Source organism: Cervus canadensis, chromosome 7, assembly GCF_019320065.1.
Source record: "Cervus canadensis isolate Bull #8, Minnesota chromosome 7, ASM1932006v1, whole genome shotgun sequence".
NCBI classification, from domain to species: domain Eukaryota; kingdom Metazoa; phylum Chordata; class Mammalia; order Artiodactyla; family Cervidae; genus Cervus; species Cervus canadensis.
In genome coordinates this window covers 62,778,123-62,798,820 of record NC_057392.1, presented here as the reverse complement: position 1 = coordinate 62,798,820, position 20,698 = coordinate 62,778,123, and the positions used below count along the sequence as shown (strand labels likewise).

Sequence of the window (20,698 nt, the reverse complement as noted above, 5' to 3'; positions counted from 1 at the left end):
GTTTTTCCTTTAGTAAAGCACTGTCATCTTCCTAATATACATACAGTTCTGAATTCTGGAAAATGATTCATGGCACTGCTGAACTATCTGACATGTTTTCAAAATGTAAAAATTACTTGGATAAAACATTATATACAATAAGTTCAGTATGTCTTTATAAGCTACACTCATTTACAAACTTTATATAGTTTAACATATTTTTGCAGCGTGTTTTTTCAAAAGAGCAAAATCATTTGTGAAGAATTCTTTCCATGCTCCAAGAAGTGTAATAATATAGCAATAAACAAAGTGGCATGCTTATATTAAATTCCTAATATATTTTAAAAACATATCTAATGTTACAAGTTATAATTTAAAAAATAATTCAGATTATTTCCTTGGGCTAAGAAAAAAATCAATTGATAAGCATCTCAAAAACTTTCAGGTCAGTATTTCAATTATCCTATTTATTTGAAATGCTACCAATCCGTAAACTATGTATAGGTATTTTTCACATGTGCAACTATAATAGCTAGAATTAGCAACGGACATGCCATTTCACTAAAACAAAACCAAACCAAAACAAAAAGTAGTCCTTTCATGCTGAACTCTAGAACAAAGCAGTGGTCAGCTAGAAAGGATATATAATAAACACATGCGGTGCTTTTTATTTCTTGCAGAAAAACCCACCAAAGCCAGGGTCAGGTCACTTTTTTGAAGACAGTGCCACTTTTTCTTCAAGGTTACACCTACTACCTGAAAAAAGTCATGACACCCAGGTTAGTGCCTGCTAGCAACTTTGTTTCCTTTACAGCCTCTTGGCTTTTGAGTTATTACCTGATGAACTTCACTGTTGCGGAAGTGTGGAACAGCCCCAGAACAGAGTGGGAAAGTTGGCCACGTGACATGTCCACAGTTCCTGACAGAGTGTCTAAAACCACTGCCAAGTCATGTGAATGCGCTTACATGTCAAAGCAAGATCCCCCCAGGTCATACTGCCACCTCTACCTTAAAAATTAAAATCAAGATTTTATCTTAAAATCAAGTTGTGTTATTTCTGACTTGTCCATTTATCTTCTGGGATAATGCTTCTAGAGTTCAGAACCTGGCAGGTAACTGAGTTTGCAATTCATGAAACTATACACCTTGGCTTATCAGCAGCTCTGTAGGACTGACAGTAATACAACTGTGCAGGTTTTACTTTTCTTTTTTAAATTCAGTGACTTAAAACATTGTAAGAAAGAAATACACATAATTATTCATACTTCAAGTTTAATTTTCTAAATATAACTACACCAAAAGATCAATATTAATCTATTATTTGAAACAACAAGCATAAAGGAAATATATACTGACTATACACTCAAGCATATAAATGGATTTAGATTACATTAAGCCAGTATGCTTCAACATCATTCTAGCCACAGCAGAAAAGAACAGTGAGACTTTGCAAGTTGATTATCACATCATGACACCCTCCAGAAATTATTTCAGCCCATTTCTTTTCAAATAATACTTCAAAATCACCTTTTTCCGCTTGTTCATTTAATCTCTTGAGATATTTTTGACTGTTCGGAAAACAGTATCAGCATAAAGGGAAATGTCTTTCATTTTGTGTGATTTGCTGGAGAAAATTCTTTGATTTTTTAAAGTTTCTTTTATCATTTTGTTTGTTCACAAATGAAATATATAAAATAGTAGCTTTTCTAATAAATAAGAATTCTTGAGAATAATCTTTTAATTTCTATTATAACACCAGGCATAAATGAATGAAACACAGGGAGTACAGTAAGTGACACTAACGTTTATTATGAAAACTCAATTTTGGCCCGCTTTTGTTTTTTTAATATAGAATGTAAGAAACAGAGTAGATGGAATTCTCCAGGCAAGAATACTGGAGTTGGGTGCCATTCCCTTCTCCACGGGAACTTCTGACCCAGAGATGGAACCCAGGCCTCCTGCATTGCAGGCAGATTCTGTTACTATCTGAGCCACCAGGGAAGCCCCAGAAAACACTGGAAGTCACAGAATCTTGGGCTGGATATCAGGCTGTGAAGGTATCAGGTATCCTCAGATGAGGTGCTGGCTCCAGGTCTGTCTTGCAGGGAAGGGATCTAACCTCTTTGGAGAAGCTACTGTGTGCTGAGCACGCTGCTGGGTGTTTTGCCTGTTTTTATTGATCTGATCTCATGAGAACTCTGTGGGGTAGATGGTATTATTGTCTTTGCTAGACAGTTGTGGGCTTTGAGGCTCAGAGACAGTACGGTGTGGTTTAGCCAAGGCCTGAAAGCTAATCCAGGATGGGAACCCAGGCCCACCGCCCAGCCTGTGTGTTTCCTTGTGTACCACTCTGTTCTCTCTCCATCTGGCTTTGTGAGGCGGAAATGGTCAGTAAAAATCAGCCACCCGTAACTGCACTCATGAGCACATTTCTTAAAAAATGTGTTTGTTTCTACTATTTTCATAGAAAACCAACCTAAGCATCTCACGTATACATACTTCTTTCTGTTCTGTAGATCTTAATAGAGATCTATAAGTTTTAGCATCTCTCTAATTCTTTCTAAATGCTAACTCAATGCCACCAAATGCCACATTTACTAGAATTATCCTGAGATCTATTTTGGACACATGAAATAAAGTAATTTCAGAGTGACTCAGTATATCATCAGCAATTTTCTAGTTGCTGCTACTATGGAATTTGTAACTTAAACATTATTTTTATCATTGTTTTAAGGATAAACTATAATCAGGTTTATAAGTATGAATGCATTGAATATATTTCCTCATATATAACATATATGTAAACAAATACCTGCCATTTGGATCATTTTAGCACAACTGTTTGAAATGAAATGATATTCAGTATTGCATATGTTGAAAAATTATATATTTCATAAGCTCCAGACCCTGGACTTACATGTACAAACTGGTCACAAAAAGGCTAATTTCTGATGGCTATTCTTGTTGCTTTATGTGCAGAGCCAGGATAACCTTTTTTACTCGAGAAGGTAAATGTCATGGAAAGTGTCATGCTCTCTTCAAACTTCTCTTTCAACACAGGAAAATGTCAGAGCAATATTCCTTGAATAGTGGCTATTTCTGCCGACCACATTATGTCCTTTCCTAGTTGTGTGTTCCTGTAGATTTCTTCCAACATAGAGTAGGGCTCAAACCATTCTATTACAGTAACATTTAACTCATTTCTTTCTTCCCCTGTCAACAAAATGTTTTGTAAATTTTAAAATTTACAAATAGAACTAAATCTGAACAAACTGGTCAATCCTTGTTTTTAAACATCCTGAAGGAAGCACAGATCTGGATGTAAATAATTGGGAAGCATGGACAGAATTCTCTCTCTTTTTAATTTGTGACTCATATGTGGAATTCACAAATCATAATGAATTCACCACTGGTTCAGTGATTTGTTTATAGCTGGAAACAATGTGATTATTGATTCTTTATTAAGGGTAGTCTTTAGGACTTTTATAGGTCCTCAAACTTTTGCTTTCATGGGACCCTTTTTCCCTAAAAAATGTAGAAGGTTGTATATATATGACTAAGCTGAATCAAGAAAAACATAATCCAGACCAGATTTGCTATTAATATTACAAATTCATTACAAAGTCATTTGAGGGATTCTGATTTTTAAGAAAGATAAAATGAAAGTATTTTTATGGGTTATTAAGAGTATCTTGGGCCTTCTGAATTGTGTTCAGCATGCCTGGTATGTAAGTTGACCCTGGGGTACTGTCTTCCTCACAGTCAGGGTGCTGTCCCTGAAGCTGCTCTCTCTTCCATGTCTGGGTGGCCCATTTTGGCAGCGACTGCTTCCACCACCCCTTCAGCACTTCCATCACAGCTGTTCCTGCCCTGACAGGTCCCCTAACCACCATTCTTGCTCTTTCTATTCTTATTAGCATTCAAAGAATCTCCCCTAAAAGCACTCACAAATCATAATGGGTGCCCAATCAGTAGCTCTCATCTTGTAGTTCTTAAAACACACTCAGAAAACTTGGAACACTTAGTCCTGAAGCAGAACACACTGGCGTGTAAAACTGATGGTGACTCTTAAAATGTTGTCTCTCCCCAGAAAATTAGGCCTCAGACTTTAGTCTCTCCTGCCTCAGAGTGTCTTCTTGACCATCCAAGAGTACTTTTGAGGAAGCGAGTCAATATCTCTTTTTTAAAAAAACAAATCAGCCTTCAGTGACCAGAGTCACCAATTGGTTCCAAAACACTCCTTATCATTTTTTCTAATTACACTTAGAAAAGGGACTTGGGTCCCTTGAGGAACAGAATTGCCCCATACCCAAAATTTCTGAGTTGTACATGCAGATTAAGCTTCTCCCGGGCACCTTGCTATATAATCCTTCATTGAGAAAAAAGGTTCTGTGACTATTTTATCGATGAAATTACCTGTGTGAGCAAAAGTTGTGCTTGTTTCTTTTGAAATATTTGCATTATTCGGTATAGTGATAGAGGCTCAAGTTTACTCAGTATATACAAGTAACTATTAAAAACCTTTTCAAATTATTTAAGATATTGAAATCACATAATATGGCTAAATTTGACAGAAGGTGATTTTTGAATTACATAAACAGTCTGAATTAGGCATTTAAAGAAATTAAATAGTTTCAAGTATCTAAATAAAAATTCATTAAAATTAATAAAGTGTTGCCAAGTAAAGATGCTTAAAATTGGCTCTGAAGGACAGATAAGACTTTCATCTAATTAATAAGATCCATTTGCTCACAATTTACCATTTGTTTGTTCTCTGGAGAAGATTAAACATTCCCCATTTCACTCCCACCTTACCCCCAGGCTTATTTACTCTGCTTAGCAAGCTTTCTTGACAAAAGGTCAAAGTCACAACACTTAGTTCCCAATCATCTATAACAGTTCTCAATTAGTGAAATTTTATTATTAGGCTTACTCTGATTAATGTCACTCTAAATTATTTGGAACCTATTTCACCTTAATATTGAGCTTCTCTATTATGCATCTGCAAGCATCTTTTGCTCCCTAAAGTGGTCTGGTCTAGAAAAATTGTTTTCTTTTGACTTTGTTGGCTTTATGCTGAGGATGACATAAATAATACATATTTAATAATTAAGAAGTAACTGTAGAATGTGGTGGTAAGTTTTCCTTTCTAGTATGATAAATCCCCAATTTGTAATTTATATTTATATAAATATATTTATGCTTGAGAAGACTTTGATGATTGTGTGAATATGTAACCGAAAAAACACCACAGTAATTAGAGGGTTATATATGTGTGTGTGCTGCTTGCTCATTTGGGTCTGACTCTTTGTGACCCTGTGGACTGTATCCCGCCAGGCTCATCTGTGCATGGAATTCTCTAGGCAAGAATACTGGAGTGGGTTGCCATTCCCTTTTCTAGGGGACCTTCCTGACCCAGGGATCGAACCTGTGTCTCCTGCATTGCAGGCAGATTCTTTACCATCTGAGCCACCAGAGAGGGTTACCTTTGTTATTTTTAATTCATTGTTAAATACCTCAGATGATTTGCAAAACAGGCACTTTTTTGCAGGGGGTGGTGGTGGTATTTTTAAGTAAAATGACTGAAAACATAAAATCCTAAAGATTATTTTTTTTTCTTTTCAAATATAAGCACTCCAGACTTGTACCTGATGTGCACAAATGGATGGATGTCCAACACTTAAGAGAAAGTAAGGTGTTATGAGAATCATACATCACCAGCATGGATAACTGCTTAAACTCTGCTGAATCCGTGGTGTTTTAGGGCATAGGGGGAGGTGAGAAAAGGCCTATACCTGGAAGGGGTTAGGGGAAGAGGTATTGAGGTCTGGTTTCTCAGTGTTTGTAATTAGCCAAGATGATGTCCTGTACAAGATAGTAGAATGTGGAAGACTAGTGGGAAGGAAACTTGGCAGGAACCATGTACAAAACACTTATTTATCATTTGTCTTTCCCATTTATTCTTGATTGGAAAGTTTTCCAAAGTAAATATAATGAATAAGAATCCCTGTAGGTAAATATGTGGTTAAGATCATGAAACAGTTCCCTTGAACTGATTACCTATGAAACTCTTTTTCTTTTCAGTGATTAGATGCATCCCCCAACTTCTTGGGCTTTCCTGGTGGCTCAACAGTAAAGAATCTACCTGCGGTGAAGGAGACGCAGGAGATGAGGGTTTGATCCCTGGGTCAGGAAGATCCCCTGGAGGAGGAAATAGCAACCCACTCCAGGATTCTTGCCAGGGAAATCCTATGGACAGAGGAGCCTGGCGGGTCACAAAGAGTTGGACACAACTGAGCACATACACACATCCCAACCTCTTGCCCCTAGTTAGTAAAATCTATTTACTATGGCTCAGACAGTAAAGAATCTGCCTGCAATGCAGAAGATGTGGGTTCAGTCCCCGGGTTGGGAAGATCCCCTGGTGAAGAGAATGGCTACCCACTCAAGTATCCTTGCCTGGAGAATCTCATGGACAAAGGAGCCTGGCAGGCTATAGTCCATCAGGTTGCAAAGAGGTGGACAGGACTGAGTGACTAACACTTACACTTCTTTTTTTTTCCCAAGTCAAAAGAAGGAATTCCATTCCTTTACCAAATTGGAAGCCTTTAAATGTTGACTGTTGTTATCTTAGAGCATAGAAATTGAATCCCACCTCCTTTAAAAAATAGATGTCATTAGCATATGGTAAATGTATTATTACCAAAGTTTTGAATTTGAGATAGCAAATTTATGCAGATGTCATGAGGTAGAATTGCACTTTGTCCATTTTCTTTCTAGAGAAGGACTTGTAACTAGTGAACTTGAATTCCCCTTTATGAATATTTCAGGCAAATTCTATTACTAATTTATGAATAATAGCTGTGGACTTGGAATCTGACTATTCAGTAGCCTTCTTTGTAGCTTTATTCATTTTCTGGCAGGTGCAAGTGTTTTTACTAGTTTGTTCTCCAGTCACCAAATGCCCCAGTTTTGTTGATATAACTTAGGAAAACTAAATTACAGAAAGTAGGTTAAATTCACAAGCTACTAGCCAAAAAGTTCTGAGCTAAGGTACTCCATCTACCTGACTTACCTGAAACAGCTCTAAGAGAGAAGCTGAGGCTTTCACCATTTCTGTTCTCACACTATGGATCAGACTGTAGCATCTCTGCTTATCTTGGTAGTCCTCTGGGGGTCATAGGCAATATGTGAGTTGGCTCCTCCCTAATGCCTTCTGGTTCCTTAAAAGGATTAACAGTCTTTCTTACTCTGTGGAGAGGAGCTAGGGAAAGTATGAAGAGACCTTGGAGTGGGGAACCCCAGTCACTGTGTGGCCATGAGATTAACAGTGTATAGAGCCAGCTAAGCCTCCATGGTCAATGGAAGGGAAAGAAGGATGGCCATGTGGGAGGTTGGCACCAATACTGGGACTGGAGTCAGAAGGCAGAAATTTCAAATCTCAGCTCTCTCTTTTATAAATTATTCTCTCTAAGGCTTCATTTTACCTTCTGAAAGTAGGATAGAAATACTACCTAGCTACTTCATAAAATTGTGAGAATTAAATGAGAGTATGTATGAAAGCACTTCCACAATGCCTGGCAATGGTAGGTACTTGATAAATACTAGTCATGTATGGATGTGAGAGTTGGACTATAAAGAAAGCTGAGCACTGAATAATTGATGCTTTTGAACTGTGGTGTTGGATAAGACTCTTGAGAGTCCCTTGGACTGCAAGGGGATTCAACCAGTGAATCCAAAAGGAAATCAGTCCTGAATATTCATTGGAAGGACTGATGCTGAAGCTGAAACTTTAATACTTCGGCTACCTGATGGGACGAACTGACTCATTTGAAAAGACCCTGATGCTGGGAGATTGAAGTTGAGAGGAGAAGGGGATGACAGAGGATGGGATGGCTGGATGGCATCACCGACTCGATGGACATGAGTTTGAGTAAGCTCCGAGAGTTGGTGATGGACAGGGAGGCCTGGCATGGTGTAGGCCATGGGGTCACAAAGAGTTGGACACAACTGAGCAACTGAACTGAACTGAACTGTGACTGCTGAGTTCATGGACTCTGTGGTCTAAGTGTCCTTATGAAGGAGGTAGCAAAAGATATAACACTGTGTTTGTGAGATTCATCCATGGAGTTAAGTAGCAATAGTTATCACATTCCCTCCTCTGTATAGTGTTTCGTCATCTGAATATACCACAATTTATCTGTTCAACTGTTGATGGGCATTTGGGTTGTTTGTAGTTTTTGGTTATTATAGACAACACTGGAATGAACTTGAGTACAGACGCCATAAGGAACAAAAGAAGGCAGTAGGTATGAAAGTAGTCAAGGTATTTCAGTAACAGCAACAGAGGCAGAGAAAAATCACAGTATGGATAAGAGACCAGGGTTGGGACAACCCAAATCAAAAAGGACTAATAAGGCACAGAAATCAAGAATCCAATGCAAGACTGGGATACTTAATCTGGCCACCAGGGATAATGAAAAACCAGTTTCTAAAGAGTTGAGATTATAACTGTTATGGTCTGAATTATGTCCCTGCAAAATCATACCCTGTTTTTCAGAGCTAGCTAGTAGTGGTTTCTATCCTGTATGCAAACCAAAGGAGATACAGATTGACAGAAATATTAAACCATTTGCTTTGAAAGTGGGCAGAAAAAAAAAAAAAAAAAAAAAAAATCATACCCTGAAGGCCTAACCCCCTAGCAGCTCTGAATGTGACAGTATTTGGAGACAAGATCTTTATTAAAGTGGCAATTAAGTTAAAATGGAGTATTGATGTTAGGGTGGATCCTAATCCAATATGATCAGTATTCTTATAAGAAGAAATTAGGACACAGAAGAAAGGTTATATGGAGACACCGGGAAAAGACAGCCGTCTATAAGCCAAGCAGAAAACTGCAGAAGAAACCAATCCTTCTCTCACATTAATCTCAGAATTCTAGTCTTCAGAACTGTGAGCAGATAACTTTCTGTTGTTTAAGCCACCCAGCCTGTGGCACTTTGTTATGGATGCCCTAGTTAACTATTACAATAATGAAACAACTCCCTGTGATTACAAAGTAATCTTACTTTTGTATCTGAGTAAACTGTTTAAAAATATCCCAAGACAATTCAATTACAGGTTTATTTTATTTTAAGCCTTCTCAGTTAATTTCTTCTGTGATTTCTAATCTGATCAAAAGGATTTCTTAGATATGGGAAACTAGAAATGCTAAACCCAGGTGGCCAGAATTGCTACTTTGGTGATATCCCATCTGGGGCTATGACCTAAGTAAGTGTCAGCAAGTATTGCCTAAAAGAAATTCAAATGAAGACTATGCCTGGAGTGGAGTGGTCAGCCAGTGCCAACAGGAGTTGTGTGTTCATTCCCAAACTTGAATTGAGCTCTTAGCCACATAACCTCAGATTATACATTTGGAACTTCTTGAAAAGAATTTTCTTGTGAAAAACAAATTTCTTTTGATTTTGAAATCTGAATGCTTCCAAATTTTTAAATTAATTCCCAATTAAAAGTTTATTAAATTATATAACTTTTAGAGACTTCAATTAGATAATACATACATCAGCTAAATATCAATATATAATGGTTATGTACATACACAGAATAACTGAAAAAATAAAACAAGTGGAAAATAATATGTATCACAGGTAGTTTTTTTCAAAGGTTCTTGCTAATATCTCTGCAGCTTACTGTAGGGGTAGAGCTTACAGCTTGTACAGAATGAAGACGTCACCTGGGTTGATGTCCACAAGGGACTTTAAATGAATCAGGATCCCTGGAGTGCCTGAATGTCTTTCTAATCATCTAATCTACAACTCACACTTCTATTGTTATACAGATGATGTACTAGTTCAGTTTGCTGAGATGTCAAACTTTCTGGCAAAAATCACAGTTTGATTAATTTCAAATGTAGGACACATAATTATAACAATAGATAAATGAAACTTGCTCTTGAAGCTTCCATTTAAGAGCTTATTAAAAAAACAATCTCTCAATTCTCTCTCCTACTGCATGCTTTGAAACCATGAAGGTGAAAGCCTGGATTAGGAGGATTAGGAGGACAACCAGGTAGGCCATTCTGGCTGGTCAATGTTCTAGAGGTTTTGAAGTCAATATTTACCTTGTGCCTAGTCTCATGGCCCATTCTCTATATTTTGTATTTCTTTTTTTTGAGTTTCTCCTTCAACTGACAAACTGGAACAGGAAAGAAATAGTCATCAAGTTTCAAATTTTTCTCTGGTATAATTCCATCAAGTTGTCACGGGATACCCTAACCCAGCAGTGTGTGGCAACATGGCTTTATACATATGTGGTTACTGAGGTTAGTTAGGTGTGGTCTGTGTTGATAAAGCATGGGATATGAAGTTGGAAACCCAGGGTCTGAGATATAAAAACAACATTTTGCATTTTTGTGTAACTTAAGGCTGAGAGCTTAGTTTTCTCAATTGGAGAGTGAGATTAGTATTAATAACTGCCTCACTGACTTTGCAGGGTTTTTGTGATGATCAAATAGATAACATGTAAAAGTGAGTATTCAATATCCACTAATAATTTTATAAATCAGTGAAATCCCATTAGCTAAGTAAATTATTTTCTACATGTATTTGGGAGTCTACAGTATCTTCAAGAGCTAATTATTATTTTAAAAGAATAATTTGATAAGGCTACACTTAATGAAATGAAAAAGTTAATGAACTTTCCCTAACAATAGGAAAACAAGGCAAGTCTGGATCTGACCAGAAGGTATTCCAAGGTACCATTAGATTGCCGATGAACTCACAGACAGTGCTGTGTGCTCAAAGGCTGACAAGTGTAGGGCCATATTATGAAACCCATTCAACCAAAGTTATTTAATCACAGTAAAAAAGGTGACTTTCAACTTTCAAAGTCTAAGAAAGGATTCTACATAGAGGACCTTAAAACTGTCAAAACAGTTCTAGCAGTTCCAAAAGTATGTCTTTCTACTAACGAGCTCTCTGGTTTGTCTAATGAATTATAAATAGGCACCACCTTCATGTCTTGCTCCTAATTCTGAAGGAGTAGAACAGTTTGGTGGGCCATTGAGTTCATGGAGGTGTTGAGTCATTTCTACACTCTATTTTAGGCAGATTGCCTATATCACCTATACTGGAAATATATCTATAATCTGTGTCTCAAGTCACTATAAATAAGCAGAAGAATGATTTGATAATATTAATTTTAAGTTGCCTATGAAGTTTTTCTCAATCTGTTATAGATGAATTCTCTGCTATCCTGTACATTTTCTTTCTCCTGAATCTCAGATACATTATCAAAAGAGATTAAATTAACATTTAAAAGAGATTTGGCCTGAACTCATTTCAACCTTCTAAATAATGCATTATGGTTTAATAGGTTCAAAGAGAAAAGCAACTACATGATACTGATATTTCATTAGATAGACTGAAATTGATTCTAATTCTAGATAGATGTTATGTGTATAGAAGAAGTTAATTTCTCTAAGATCCTAGTTGTTATCACATCAACATATGCCAGAGTTTATTAAGCTTTTAAAAGGTTCCCAGAAAATATAAAAGGTCTTAGGTTCTCCACTTAAGCTATTCCTCCTAATACTAAATTGAAGAAAGCTCAAAATGGTTTAAATCTATCAAAATTTATTTGTCTGAAAATTCACCATTAGTCTTCCCTCCCCCACAGATTAACAATATCACACTGTTTCCTTTTAGTCACTTACAATCTGTTCAGTTATAATAAACCAAAACCCAATTAGCCAGTATCCTCAATTAATTTTTCAAGAAAATGTGATGACTAGAAGAAAAAATTAATTTACAAACAAATAACCTCATTTGAAGGATACTAAAGATTCCAGGTTGTGCCCCATACTCAGTATACATTCAGCCCATCTCTGACAATTACATCTGGGTACCATTCAGTAAGGAGAGATACACTGAGTAATAGCCCTGAGGATTGTAATATCCCAATTCGTCAAAGAAAGAATTAGGTATAGAGTTATTGTATTTAGTAACATGGAAAGAAGCATTAATACAATTTAGAAAGGTCTGACGCTCAAAAGCTTTTATTCCCCTTTCAGTTAATCTTGATGTGATGAAAAATTTCAACACTCAAATAGTTCTGAGTGTTTTTGTTAATTTAAACCTTGTATTATTTCACCAGACTCAAAAAACTGCAAAGACTTCTTTTTAATTTCTTATACTTAAACACTGTTTTTCCTCAAATGTCACCACCAAAGTTTAGTTATTTTAAAGCCTTACTTCCTATTTTTTCCCTTGGTTCATTACAGATCACAGTTGCTTCTAGCTGTGACACATTTATGTATGTCATAAACACATGTGCTGTTGTATTTAAATATATATATAATATATGTTATATACTACTATATATATATGTATCATGGCTAATTTATTCAACAGAATAAAAAGGTTCATTTTCTAGTTTTATTTCCATCCGTAATAGATGTTTGTAAAAAGCTTATTGCAAATGTCTTTTAAGAGATTTTAAATTTAAGTAAAAATTTAGCATACTGGATTGTAGAACTTCCTATATTAAAGTCATCAAAATGTAGAAATTCTAGAAATACTTTTTTCTGCTTGACCTTTTCAACAACTTAAAAAGTTTCTTTCAGTAGGCTTAGAGTTATGTTGACCTTTTCTTTGAAAAGTGAAAATAAAGTTGTTTGCATGCTTATTTTCTTAGAGAAGATTTAATTGAAAATAGAAATGCATTTCTTGACTCTGGATATTTTAATATCATAGGGTTTCAGTTACAACAATAATACGAACTATGTCATAGTAAACAAAGAAAGTGACTGACAGGTTTTGAAAGATTTAACTTGTATTTCTCTATTATGGATTACTGTCTATTTAGATCTATTTTACTTGGTACTATAAAATTTTACTCTTTTATTTTTCAGTTTAAATTCTGTGAAGATATATAGTTTTATTTAAAAATCATATCATACCATGTGAATATTTTTATATTTTTCCCCTTCTCCAAAATGAACACTGAAATTAGGTATTTCATATGCTGGGGTCTTTTATGAATATGGTTTCTCTCTGGTATTTGTGACTGCAGAGTCAAGAGCAATAGCTGACAAAAATATATGAACTGGGTCTTTCCTTTGATTAACTTGGTTTCAGAAAGTTGATGCCTTAAGTGCAAACACAGTTCTTATAATGTCAGTTTTCCTACAGGGAATCAAATTTCGACAGAGGACAGTCCAGGCTCTAAGAGCTGCACGGCATTCAGGAATGTTCTTCAGAGAAGGAGCTCTTTGTGCCTGTTTCCCTGGTTAGGATTCTCCTCCATCTCTTCCTCTCCTGCAGCTTCCCTCTCACCAGCTACTCTGCACCACTCACCACGCCAGTGAAGGCTGTATGGATGCAAATTTCCGTGTCTCTGCAGAGACTGATTTCTTCACTTGGAAGTCCCATCTCCTTATCTCTACATGTTGAATTCAATGCCTTCGTCCAGATCCTGCTTAATCACATTTTTTTCTTAGTTGAGGTCTAGACTGTGATCTCCCTGAAGCTGGACACAAGAGTCTCACACTGTTTTGTGTTGCCACAAGCACAGTGTCTTGTGGGCACAGGGGCGCTAAATGAAGGCTCTCTGAGTGAACAAATGAAGGAAGGCATGGGGAGATGGATAGATGATACGCAGTCCTATCTGCCTTAGACTTGCTGAGGTTTTCTCCTAAACCTGGGTTGCAGAGGTATGACAGCACCTCCTTCCCATACTCCTCCTCCCTTGAGCAGAAATTGGAAATCTTGGCTCCTGGCTAAAAATTTCATGGAGTCCTTACCCATGATAATTTAAAGCCCTTTGATCTCACTGTAGTAGCCAAGGGAAGGGCTATTATGAGTTTATGACTCATCCACAGGCTCTTTTCATATTTTCTGCAAAACCCGTTATGGAGGTGTGGAAATCACATTAACTTTGGATTAAAACATAGTAGGAATTTGAAATAGAAAGGATAGAAGATTATCTTAAAAAAAAAAAACCCTCTGCATAACTAAAAAGATTAATTTGGTGGCAATTTAGTCCTCTCTTCTACCTCTTTCCTGTTCAAGTTACATCCCTAAACCTCCAGTTATATCTGCTAGAGACACAGGTACCTTCTGTAAGATGCAACATTTTTGCTTGTAATTGAGGAATAGAGCCATGTTCCTCTTGTGGCACAGTTGGTAAAGAATCTGCCTGTCAATGCAGAAGACACAAGATTCTTTGATCCATGGGTCGGGAAGATCCCCTGGAGGAGGGCATGGCAACCCACTCCAGTATTCTTCCCTGGAAAATTCCATGGACAGAGGGGCCTGGTGGGCTATAGTCCATGGGGTTGCAAAGAGTCGGACATGACCGAGCATACACATGTACAAGGAATAGAGCCATGTTCCACATTCATACTGATAAGGTGTGGAAGAAGGAGAGAAAACAGAGAAATGACTTGTATGTTTTGCTTTGTACCACATATGAAGAGCCCAGAACAGTGTGACACAGCATAGGTTGAATGGACTATTGAAAATCCATAAGAACCAATGTTAAAGCAGAAGAAGGATCTCAGAGCCAGAACACTTGTTTTTTAATTGCTAAGTTGTGTCTGACTCTTTTGCTACCACATGGACTGTAGCCCACCAGGCTGCTCTGTCCATGGGATTTCCCAGGCAAGAATACTTGAGTGGGATGCCATTTAGCCCTCCAGGGGATCTTCCCAACCTAGGGATTGAACTTGTGTCTCCTGCATTGCAGGCAGATTCTTTACCAACTGAGCCACCAGGGAAGCTGCTAGAACACTTAGTGTCCCCTGAATTTGCAGAAACCTTGTGAAGTGGTGCTGGGATGGAGAGACATTGAATTTCATAGCACAGGAGTGCTTCTAGTTAACCTTATTTTGATCCTAAGATTCAGAGAGACCCACTGACGTAGAGGTTATATATAATAAAAGAGGAGAAAGTAACTTTAATCAAAGATGTCTGAAGGAAGGACCAGTACATTCTTGTTCAGTGATATTGAAACCAACACAGATTAACTCAGTGGTGAAAGATATGCAGAAAATCACCCAATTTTTGATGATTATTGGAAAAAGTTGAAAATTTCAATGATGTCTCATGTGGAAATATAGTGATTATGTGTTCTGCCTGGAGGAAGGTAGAAAGCATTTTCTGACTTCCTGAGTTAAACAATTTCCTGAGCAATATGAGGAGAGTCACCCCTCGAGAAGATGGCTGTGTGCATTAGATGTGCTCTTCACTTTGACACCTCCAAGAATAAAACAATTCTTTACTTAATGTTTAACAATGAAAAGAGCAATTTCTAATTCTTGGGAAACTACTCAGAACTGTAAACTTATCTGAAGAGTGTCAACAAAGAAGAGATGAACCTCAAAGCATCTAGTTAATTAAAAGAGCTATCCAAATGGTATTAAGCGTGTTATTATTTCCAGCTGAATTCTCATAAAAATTTCTTTGAAGTATGATTATATCCTCATTTTAGAAGAGAGGTACTTGAAACCCAGAGAGAATAACTTGCCCAAAGACAGGTACCTAGTAATAGTACTAGTAGTAATAATAATCACTTAATGGGCATCTAAAATGTACCAGGTACTGTGCTGAATACCTTACATCTATTTCAACAGTGCCTAGGTCACAACGATCCTTTGAGGTGTATACTTTTATTTTAACCATTTTACAGATGAAGAAACTGAGACAAAGAGAGTTAAGCAGAGAGAGCTATTAAGTCTCAGACTGGGACAGGAGCCCAGAGTCTGACCTCAGGCTCTGCGTTTTATTGTCTCTCATTTAGAAGTCAAGTTTATTTAACACTGAAACTATACTCTTAGCCATGCCCTCTACTACTGCTAGGTTCTATTTAGTGATACTTCAGAATTTCCACTGCAGTTTATTTCTTCCTTGTATGGATTCCAAGTAGCCGTGTGTGAATAAGTTTCTATCGTTAAACAGGCCACATGGGTTGTGGGAAAGGTAAGCACCAGGATTGGGACACAGGCCCATTCGACTCCCAAACCCATGTTCACTCTTCTGTTCCGCGCTGGATAGCTTGACAGGAAAAGTCCTGACTGCACCACGACACAGCAACTTCTATAGTGTCACTGAAATGATTCCTTTCTGCCTCTCTCTGGACCAAGAGGCAGAAAGCCTAGGCTTAAATCTCAGCACTTCCACATCTGAGGGTGTCACTTTGGGTAAAGTCGCCTTTCTGAGCTTCTCTGCTCTCATCTGTTAGAATGTGAATTCCTACTTTACAGGGCTGTGTGAAAGAACACAGCCAAGGGAGTGAAAGGTGTGGGTGTTTGACATTAGTTTCCTTTTCTTTCTTTCTTGCTCTTTTGTCTTTCTCTCAGGCAAGACAAGAGATATCATCGTTTTTAAGTGATATGAGCACTATGCTACGATTGGTATGTATTTGTGTATACTTCATGAGACATCCACAGGCTGTAGAGAACAAAAGAGGTCCTCTGAAATGAAAATATCTGAAAATTTTTTTCAGTCTTCAAGTCTGACTGAATTCTCTAAGATACTCCATATTTCAGGCCAGCTCAAGCCCAGCTGTGGGTTTGGAAGCACATTCCACAGATAGGAGGACTTGATCAAGTACCATCTCATTGTATGCTTCTGTGACTTCACATCTGTATATTCTGTCTTTTGTGTATTTGTCATTTGTGTATACTACAATTACCAGCACAAAGGGGAAGGCAAGGTCAGGTAGGTAACAAGATACACTGCCAAATTCTTTATGTTAGCGATCAAATTGAATTCTTAAAACACCCCAGAAAAGTATGTCCTAATACTTCCTATAGTGATACTGAAGGTTGAAGTGGCAAGGTGGGATTCAATCAGGGTTGGTTTCACTCTGAAGCTAAAGATCTTCTACTACAGGAAGCTGCCTCCCTCTAGGTACTTGATAAACAGGAATTAAATGGAAATAGGTTTTAGGCTCATGAAAACTTTCCCAGCCAGAGCTACTCCTTGTTAAGGGACAGATCTATATCAGTGAATGTTATGGGGAGACTTCACAGGCACACTTGAGTCAACACTTGAGTCAACACTTAATGGAACTCAGGCTCTATGTGCTTGCATGTAGAAGCTGCAGGGTCAGCATCTAGGAGAATGCTTATTTCCATCTGAGTAATTTGTGTGCAAACAGGATAGGCTGCCACTGAGTGAGGAGTTCATGGTAGGGACATAAGTACATTATATTTCCCTGTATTGGACGACAAGCTTAGCAAGGGCTTTCACTAAACTCTCTTTGAAATGAAAAATGGAAAAATAAGCAAACAGCAAATAACTTCCTTGAAATGGTTAGATGTAACTTCCTTTGAACATTTAAATGTTAGAATAGACTTTCTTAGCTGTAGCTAAGAAATTAGCTGTAGCTAATTATCTTTCTTAGCTTTGCCGATGCCCATCGGCAAAAAGAATAAGGAACAGCCCTTGTAGGTTCCTGCTCCCAAATTTGTTTTCTGGAGCCAGATACTCTAAATAGGAAAGAGGGAGCCCCAAGCTTCTGATCTGGGAAGAATCTATCGTGGTTACCATCTCTCTGCTTCTAATTTGAACTGGCTCTCTCTTCTTCCAATGGCTCTTCTTTCTTCATCCTTTTCTTTTTTTAGAAGGAAACTCACTTATGATTCCCCTTTCCCTTTTCAACTTCCTTTTGACTTAGGTTGGAGGCTTGATAAAATGAAATTTGTGTTTAAACATCCATTCCCTTATCTTTAACAGAGAACCTGAAACATCCATTTTTTGGGAAGCAAAGTTTAAGTCAGAAGCATTTAGGCAAAACATCATGGTTTTAGTAGGGAAAAGAGGCATTAATTGAGAACCTGTTATGTGACAAGTATACATTACATGTTATGATCTAATTTAATCCTCACAAAAATCTTTCAAAATGAAGGTATTATTCTGCTCAAGTTTAATAGGAAGGACATAGAGTTAACAGGATTACATAATTTGCCCAAGATCATTAGGAGCATATGTGTCTATTTTTCAGAATCCCTTAATAAACTTTTCATGTCTTTGCAAACAAGTTCCAGGAGTATGAGGTCGCCGTCACCTCAGAGAGCTCTTCACACTTCATAGATGCTCACAAATTTTGGAATAAGCTTATTTGCACCTTGTGATACAAATGGATGTAAGTTGGCTTTCAAAATTCATAAAAAAGAGAAAGAAAACATAATAAACGTGTGTAGACTCAATGCAGCATAATACAGTCAAAAGTAAGTCTGGTACAAAATGAATACCGTGAGTTTCCTTTTCCTAAGATACCTATTACTAATACTAACTAGGAACACCGAATCCTAATTAGTTACATAATTTCTAGTTTCTTTAAGACAGGAACCATACCAATTGCTCTGGACATGTATAGCTCTTCTAAAATGCAATCTCTTCCCTCCTAGGGAATTCTACCCTACCAAAGGATACTAGATATGCCCTCCACCTGTGTGATGTCCTAAAAATATCTTTAAGGGAGACGTGATAGTGAATGCATTCTATTAGGCTGTTTCTCACTGTGTCTTTCCACACTGGCCAGTACCATCACACTAGGGCATAATCCAATGGACACCATCCTGTCAATCAGTTAAGGAACTAGCAGAATGAAGAGTTTTACTTAGGGTCTCCGTCTGTAGAAGAGGCACTCATCTTTCTGATGCTGGCCACTCAATATTGAACTAAATTACAAATGTATTCTGGTCAACTGTATTTGCTGAGCTTCCATCTAAAGGTTTTCCTATCTATGCCCTCAAGCTTTGTGACTCTTCTTCCAGCGCTCTGAAATTCAGGAAGTATCATCACAAGCACAGTGGGAGTGAGAAGAGACATATGTGATCTGAGAATCTGAGAGGGATGACTCAGGCAGCATCCCCCCTGGTGCACAAGGGTAGGGATGGCTCCTGTGTCATCTGGAGCCCAGCAATGAGCACAGTCACTGGTCCTTCCTGATATAGCCTGCAGCCATCTGGGCCTCCAACATCCATTCACATTCAGGCACATCCCCTACTACTCCAACTCCTACATCTTTTGGCAGGAAATACCCACACAGCTGGATGGGACTCATAGGATGTTTTTATTTTTTGCCTCATTAAGCTGTAGCTTTCCTCAAGCGATGTGTGTTTTTTTTTTATATTTTAGCCCAGAAATGGTTTAACCGGAAGAAGCCATCTCAGAGAAGAGCTTCAGGAAAAGGCTTTGCAATGGGCAATAAAAGCATGTGGCCTCTGATTTATGGCACGTTCGCACTGTTCTTTCTCCTCCATTCCTTGCAATATACAGGTATTTACGGTATTTTCTGTAAGAAAAGTTCTCTCTGGAGCTGGCGAGGCAGCTTTGTAACTGCCGGGCTGTGATTTGTTGCCTGCAAGATTGCGGAGTAGAGAGCAATAAGTCAGCCCCTCAGCAAACATTGCCAGGCACTGTACCAGGCTGAGGAGTTGGTGGTAAACAAGACAGATGCAATGCTTACAATTTAGAATCAATGAGAGATAGTACTCAAACATTTTCAAGTGTGATAAATACCGTCAAGGAGAAGCAGAGGATGCTATAAGAAGAGACCATGGCAGGATGTAAGACAAATATCTTTTCCTTCATTTAGAGGTCCCCAGGATAACATCTCTTCTCGCTTGTCCAGTGCTGCCTTTAGAGTTTGACAGCTTGCCTGCTTTAACTTATCGTATCATATCTCTGTTTGAAGGATAAGATGTTTACTGGAAGTTGGTGATCAGAATGCCATTCAACTAATTTAAAAATCTTCATTCATGTAGGAAGATCAACTCTGCCCTTGATGAAAGGAAATTTAATATTCATTTCATAGGAGAATTTAATTAGGAACTTTAATATATTGGTTATTTGCTTTAAATTGTCTGTGAATCAGTCTGTTCAAAGACTTTGAATGAATTCTTGATTATTCCAATAAAGGGAAAATTGGCATAAATATTTATCTGCTGAGAGTGGATTCATGTTCCTCCATAGAACATTGGGAACACTACCATTGGTAGGAGAACAGCAGACAGTAGTGATTCTCAAATGTAGCATCTGCATTACCCAGGAACTTATTAGAAATACAAATTCTTGGACCCTACTCCCACCCTACTGAATTAGAAACTCTAGCGGTGGAGCCATCAAACTGTTTCAACAAGCCCTCTAGTTGTTCTGGTGTGTGCAAAGTTTGAAAACCAGGGGCACAGTAGTTAAGATCACAGGTTTGGGATCAGACAAAGCTGGATTCAACTTCTAGTTCTACCACTTAGTGGCTGTAAGACTATAGGTAACAGCCTCTTCAAGCCTCTATTTCCCTATCTGTACAATGGGCACAGTAGTAACAGTGTCTCTAACTTGTAATTTTGATATAAGAATGAAAAGAAGCAATGCTTGTAAAGTAGGTAAGCACAGTATGTAATTAAAAAGTGTTGGCTGTTATTTTAAATTAAGTTTTAGATTTTTTAACCTATGTGACTGGACTAATGGGGTTACTGACCTTGTTTACATGGAGGACAAGTCGGGGCTGTATTTACTACTAATCACGTGACATCCTGTTCAAGTAAACAGTGAATATCTAAACTATCATCAGTGCTATCAAAGTATTTCAAAGACATAGAAATTAAGGTATATAATCAAGATATATCCTTTGGCTCCACACCAGGAACACTGGATACAGAAGCTTCTCTCCTGCTAGGAGGTTTTCACAGGCTTCAGTTTTATCTGGGGTA

General features: G+C 37.7%; 1 protein-coding gene across 11 annotated transcripts in view; it reads right to left on the bottom strand.

The window, feature by feature from the left end:
* PEX5L (peroxisomal biogenesis factor 5 like) overlaps nucleotides 1-20,698 on the bottom strand; it is a 266,793-nt gene that overhangs the window by 127,728 nt on the left and 118,367 nt on the right. For 4 of the 11 annotated variants that reach the window (XM_043473653.1, XM_043473656.1, XM_043473652.1 and 1 more), the window contains one exon: nucleotides 670-735. The exons of the other annotated variants lie outside the window; for them this stretch is intronic. In XM_043473653.1, the coding sequence (XP_043329588.1) occupies nucleotides 670-735 (66 nt within the window). The remainder of the gene's footprint in view (nucleotides 1-669; nucleotides 736-20,698) is intronic. 11 annotated transcript variants of the gene reach the window in all.